The 6683-nt window shown below is 48.0% G+C and overlaps 1 protein-coding gene across 1 annotated transcript in view; it reads left to right on the top strand.

Annotated features, from left to right (window-relative positions):
* Window positions 1-6315, top strand: part of Wibg (within bgcn homolog (Drosophila)) — a gene marked incomplete in the record, with an annotated part of 15892 nt that extends 9577 nt beyond the window's left edge. Inside the window, 2 exon segments of the mRNA XM_005397268.2 lie at window positions 5015-5108; window positions 5436-6315. Coding sequence (XP_005397325.1) covers window positions 5015-5108; window positions 5436-5919 — 578 coding nt within the window.
* Window positions 6316-6683: the final 368 nt, after the last annotated feature.

Genomic DNA, 6683 nt, shown 5'->3' with positions numbered 1-6683 from the left:
TAACATTTACATTGTATTAGGAATTATAATAATCTAGAGATGATTTAAAATATAGGGGAGGATTTGTATGGGTTCTATGTAAATATTATGCCATTTTCTATATAGCCCTTGAGCACCTGAGCATTTTGGTATTCCTGGGGGTCCTGGAACCCTCCTGAGGGATGATATGCATATTTTCAGATTAGTCTTTTTTTTTTGCTTTTTTTTTCCGGTACCAGGAATCGAACTCATGACCTCGCGCTTGCTGGGCAGGCGCTGTGCCACTGAGCTAAATCCCCAGCCCCTTTTCAGGTTAGTCTTAAAGCAGTGCTTTTAGCAGATCTACCTGTGCACCTTTACTGGCTATCAGTGTTCTCCTGCAGTCTGAGGTGTAAGTCCAAACTCAGTGGAGATTTGAGACCTTTCACACTCTCCCAAACACCTCTAGTCTCTTTCTCATTATGTATGCCTTTGTTCAAAACATACTGGGCTCTTGCTGTTCCCTAATATACTTACATTTTTTTATTCATTAATTCAACCAGTATTTACTGTCTCCTGTGAGCCAAGCTCTTTATGACAAGGTTCAGAGAGAAAATCCCTGTTTTCGAGCAAACAGTTCAGTAAATGTTAGGCAGAGCATGATAAAGGCTAAAACAGGCGCTTGCGTACAAAGGGCCGCGTCTGACTGGACTGTGAGGTCAGCGGGGCTGCACTGGGAGCTTACACCCGGACTTCACCTGCAAGTCCAGTAGCAGTTCACTAAGAGAAAAAGCAAGGAGAAGTGTATTTAAGGCAAAGGGAAACAGGAAGATGGCCTAGAGAGTAGAAGCACGGTTCTGGGTGCGAATTGTCAGCGGTAGATCCAGAGCCGCTGGCTGAGTCCTGAGTGGCTGGGGCCCAGCTAGAGCCAGGTCAGGAAGGCTCCGGGTGGGTGTCCCGAGGCCACGGGGGTCCAGGAAGGACTTCATGCAGAGGCGGTAACAGTCCCCTTGTGTGAAGTACTGCCCTTTCTCCACCTTCCTCCCCGTGCCGCCTCCTGCTCATCCTCCAGGGATCACAATCGATGCTGTGTCCTCCATAAAACCTTTATGAATCACCTGGTCAAAAATAATTTCCCTCTGCTCTGTGTACCCATAATTCTCCATGCCATTTAGGCGTGAAACCTAAAGCCGTACTTCGGCGGTGTACCGCAACGCTCGCGGGAATTGTTTAAAGAAAAGTGATTTATAGTCTCATTACTTCGACACACCGTGTTTTCCCCAGTTCACCTTCTTAGCGCCAGATGGATTGGCCTGGGACTGTGTTTAAAGGACTTACTTAGGCTCCTAAAACAATTTTGGGGGATAAAAGGTTCAGTTCCTTTGACAAATACTTGCTGAGCGCACGTGAGGGGCCAGACCCTGAACTCCTCACCTGGCACCGCGGGCCGAGCTTGCGCCTCACCAGCCTTCCTGTGGCGCACACTGCTCTACCTGCCATCTCCTGAAAATGCCACTGCATTCCTGTGTCTGAGCTGTGTCAGCATGAGCTTCCTTTTCAGATCCATTCTGTTCCTTTTAATTTAATGTGACCGTTTCTTCAGAGCCCAGCTGTAGTCTCCGGCCTTCCTCCAAAGCCTCTCAGTTTTTTTTATCTTCGTTTTTATTCTTGTCTCCACATTGCTGCAGCAAAACCAAAATATCCCTCAACATGTCCTCGGCATTTTTGTTCACCAGATAAAGTCCAAATTCCTGGACCTTGTTTTTAAGTCTTTCTAAAATCTGGCCCCACTTTTCATTCCTTGTCCTGGTCACCTTGCCTCTCCTTCTGTCCCCAAATACCCGAGCCCATTGTCACATGCCTTTCTTTGCTCGTGATTTTTCTTCCCTCTGTCCCTGCCATCTGTCAAATCTTACCTATTTTCTTTCTTTCCTTTTTTTTTTTTTTTTGGTACTGGGAATCGAACTCAGGACCTTGCGCTTGCCAGGCAGGCGTTCGTGCCGCTGAACTATATCCCCGGCTCCCCCCATTTTCTTTAATAATTTTTTGGTTGTCGTCTATTAGTGTTTACATTTTGAACAGAAAAGCCAATCCATGTGGGAGGAGCTAAACGACTTAAAAATCTCTGTATTTACAAAAATATATAATATACTTATCAAGTATAATACTTATCAGTACTTACCAAGTATAATACTTACAAGTGCAAGTACATGTTGTATGTATTGCAGGTATATTACACACGTGTATGTCCGCATTCTTCCAGGTTATCCCTTTGAGGTGGCTAGAATGAAAGGCTTAGTGGGGGCTGGGGATTTAGTTGGGCTGGGGATTTAGCTCAGCGGCAAAAGCGCTTGCCTGGCAAGCGCAAGGTCGTGAGTTCGGTTCCTGGTACCAGAGAAAAACCAAAAAAAAAAAAAAAAGAAAGGCTTAGTGGGTCCTTCCATCCCTTTCCCTTTGTACCAGTCCTAATAGGCCTTTAAGTCCTGCCCCTTCCTTCAACAAAAATGGGGCCTTACCCATGTTGGTATACCAGCTATTTTCAAAGTATTGTCTGCACCCTTAGGGAGGGGTCCTGAAGATCCTTTTAGGAGTTTTAGAAGCAAAACCATTTTTGTCTGTGTGTGTGTGTGTGTGTGTCTTTGAGACAGGGTCTTGCTATGCAGTTCAGGTTGGCCTTCAGCTCACTTTGTAGCTCAGGCTGGTCTTGAACTTGCAACAATCCTCCTGCCTCAGCCTCCCTAGTGCTGGGATTACAGGTGTGCACCACCATGCCGGGCCCAAAACCATTTTCTTTCTTTTTTAAAAAAAAAACAAAAACATTTTTATAAAAATACTGAGAATCATTTGCCTTTTTCACTGGGTTGACTTTTGCACTGATTGTATAAAAGACTTGGATAGGGGGCTAGGGATTTAGCTCAGCGGCACAGCACCTGCCCGATAAGCACAAGGTCGTGAGTTCGATTACCGGTACCGGAAGAAAAAAAAAAAAAACAACTCTAAAAGACTTGGGTAAAACTGGCTCCTGAAGCATGCCTTTGGCATGGAATAGCACCAAACTGTACTAGTTATTGTGTTCTTCATCGCCATACACTTCCAGTTAATGCTAGTTTCACTTACGTCACTTGATTATGCAGTACCAATTACACATCTTTTCTAAATAGGAACTAAGCACGAAAGACTTCTGCCACATACTGAGGATTTCTTAACTCAAGAAACAGCAGTGGCATGATTGCCTCAGTTGCAAACTAAATAAACTCCCCTTTCATGGGACACCGTTTTTATGAGAGAACCACTGACAAACTCTGGAGATTCAGATATGTCTGACAGTCATGTTCCTGAAATGAAGAAAGCCTGTCATTTCAAGGCAAGTCATTTGTATTTGTTGCCAGTGATAAAATTCCATGCCTCATGAAAAAAATCAGAGAACTTGTATCTGGCATTGTGAACCTGACAGCTTCACGGTACTTAAAGAGATTTTTCTGAAGAGATTTATGAATATGACTTTTTAACTATTGCATACAGAAATGTATATTTCAAAATAAGACCGTAAAGGATGTCCAGAAGTAACAAAGTTTGAAGACCTCTACACATTTTCCTGCAACTTGCTTTTTCATTTAGGGTATCAACTCTACTCAGGTTCAGGGTCTAACAGTCTTTTAACAACAGCATGATGTTCTGTTGTGTGGATGAGCCATATCTATTTGATTATTCACTTTTTCTGAGACAGGGTCTTGCTGTGTAGTTCAGGCTGACATTGAACTCACTATGTAGCACACGCTGGGTATGAACTCGGGAGATCCTCCTGCCTCAGCCTCCCAAGTGCTGGGATTACGGGTGTGTGTCACCACACCCAGCATTCATTTGCTTTTTGATGGCCATTTAAAGCTGCCAGCTTTTTTGCTCATTTGAATAATATATAAACAAACATCCTTGCACATACCCTTAGGTACTAGTCTGTAATGTGTGTTCCTAGAAGTTGTCCTGTTTTTCAAGTTCCATCTAAATAAAAATTCTCCATCTCTATAAAACATCTTTGGTTATTTCTCTTCCCTGTGGTTATTGTTTATGCCCCCATTTAACCTCTTGTTCATTTACTGTCTTTGATGTCCCTTTGTTACTGCCTTTTTTTTTTTTTCCAGTACTGGGGATTGAGTCCAGAGCTTTTATACTGAATTACATCCCCACCTTTTTTTTGTTTGTTTGTTTTTGTTTTTGTTTTTTTGAGACAGGGTCTTGCTATGCAGTTGAGGCTCGGCTTGAACACACTATGTAGTCTAGGCCGGCCACACACACACACAGTGATCCTTCTGCCTCAGCCTCCCAAGTGCTGGGATGAGAGGCATACACCACCATATCCAGCCACAGCCCTTTTTAATTTTTTATTTTGAAACAGGGTCTTGGTAAGTTGTTCAGGTAGAGCTCAAATAAATGTGTTATGTTTTTTAAAACTTCATGCCAGTCTTGTCTTGCCAAGGAAGTTGTAAAAGTAGAAGCTTCACGCTGGGCATGGTGGATCATGCCTGTAATGCTAGTACTCAGGAGGCTGAGGCAGGAAGATAGTGGAGAGTTTGAGACCAGCCTGGGCTACATAGTGAATCCAAGACTAACCTGGACTATACAGCAAGACCCGTTCTGCAAAGGAAAAGAAAAAAACTGCTGCTGCTCCTCCTCTTTCTCCTCCCCGCCCAGCCCCCTCTCTTCTTCCTCTTCCTCCCCTTCTTCCTCTTCTTCCTCCTCCTTTTTTTTTTGAGACAAGGTCTCTCTGTGTAACCCAGGCTGGTCTTGAACGCAGTAATTTTCCATCCTCAGTCTCCTGAGTGCTAAAATAAAGAGAAGCTTCTTGAGGGCAAGCAGGGTATGCTGCACGGTCGTAGTAAGCAAATAATGAGAGAGCCGGAGGGTTCCTAATGAGAAAAGACGGCTTGAGAATTTTCACTCGGTGGACGGATGGGTGGACGGACGGTGCGGAGGGAAGCTGTGTTCACGTCAGCATTCCTCTCTCGTCTTGGAAAACGTTTGAAAACAGAGAGCTCTTCAACTTGATCTCTCATTCCAGGCAAGTACATCGCCTCAACACAGCGACCCGACGGGACCTGGCGCAAGCAGCGGAGGGTGAAGGAAGGCTACGTGCCCCAGGAGGAGGTCCCCGTGTGCGTGCTTTTCCTGAGGGAGGGGATTTCACGGGTCCCTGCCGAGGGACAGAAAGTGTGTGCACGGGCAAGGTGGACCCTCCTGAGCCCCAAGGAGGAGAAGGAAGGGGCTGGGATTCGGGACTTGAGGGTTCCACGGCCTAGCCTTGTTCCACGACGTCTGTTCCCCAGAATGTCCACACAGGAGCCCCCCCCCCCCCGCGTCACCGAGCGCACAGCACCGCGGGGGAGGACCTAGGGGGCCTAGGGGGAGCGCCTGGCAAGGCGGGGAAAGGGGAAAGCGGCAGTGATGGCTGGAAGTTCGTTGGTATCTTCTCTTTCCTGCAGGTATGAAAACAAGTACGTAAAGTTTTTCAAGAGTAAACCAGAACTCCCCCCAGGGCTGAGCCCTGAGGCCACCGCGCCGGCCGCCGCGTCCAGACCCGAAGGCGGTGAGCCAGGCCTCTCCAAGACAGCCAAGCGCAACCTGAAGCGGAAGGAGAAGAGGCGGCAGCAGCAGGAGAAAGGAGAGGTCGAGGCCTTGAGCAGGACTCTGGACAAGGTGTCCCTGGGGGAGCCAGCCGCGCCGCCCAGCGCGCCGCCCGGCCCCCAGGCAGCGCCCACAGGCGCCTCGGACCCGCCCGACGCCGCCGGCGCCGCCGAGAGAGCCAGGAAGATTAAGAACCTGAAGAAGAAGCTGCGGCAGGTGGAGGAGCTGCAGCAGCGGGTGCAGAGCGGCGAGGTCAGCCAGCCCAGCCGGGAGCAGCTGGAGAAGCTGGCGCGGAGGAGGGCGCTGGAGGAGGAGCTGGAGGACTTGGAGCTGGGCCTGTGAGCGCGCCAGGAGGACCGGACTGCAGAGCAAACCGCCGCCTCGCTCCAGGGGAGTGGGAGCGCCGCAGCAGGAGGGGCGCCCGCCGGCTCTCTCCCGCCTCGCTCCCGGAGCGTAGCCCTCCCTCAGCCCGTCCTCTTCCCAGCGCCTATATTTTGGACTTTCTCCTTCCCATCCCCCCGTTCAAAACCTCGGTGACTGCCCCAGGTACCTGACTTGGGTGTCTCGTTCAAAAGAAAATCGGGTGAGTGGGGTCTGGGAGAGCCGAGGTGGAGGATGGAGGAGCGCACCCAGGTCTTGGATTCTCGGTTGCTGTTCAGTGTTTATGAGTTACTTCTTTGTCTACCCCAACCCACACCTTTTTTTTAAGAACAAAAATAAACTCAGAGTAGAACAACATATCTGTGTGACTTTGAATCTTTCTTTTTAGGTCCTAGTAGGTAAGTATCTCCCATGCCAAGCTCATTTTTTTTATTTCTGAGGCAAGGTCTTGCTAAGTCATTAAATTGACCAGGCTGGGCTCCAACTTGCAATCTTCCTGCCTCAGCCTCCCAGAGTGCTGCCATTACAGGTATGTGTCACCCCACCTGGTGCTTTTTTTTTCCCTTAGTGGTAGTGGGGATTGAACCCAGGTACTTCTACTCGATAGGAAAGAGTCTTAGCACCGAGCTATCTCCCCAGTCCAAGAGAGTCTGACTGTCCTTTTCTCTCTCCCTCGCTCTTCTCTCCATCTCTCTATCTCTGTCTCTCTCTCTGTCTGTGTCTCT

Source organism: Chinchilla lanigera, unplaced genomic scaffold (genome assembly GCF_000276665.1).
Source record: "Chinchilla lanigera isolate Chin_1 unplaced genomic scaffold, ChiLan1.0 scaffold00057, whole genome shotgun sequence".
NCBI lineage: Eukaryota > Metazoa > Chordata > Mammalia > Rodentia > Chinchillidae > Chinchilla > Chinchilla lanigera.
Note: the sequence above shows the minus strand (reverse complement) of the source record. Positions and strands in the feature narration are given on the sequence as shown.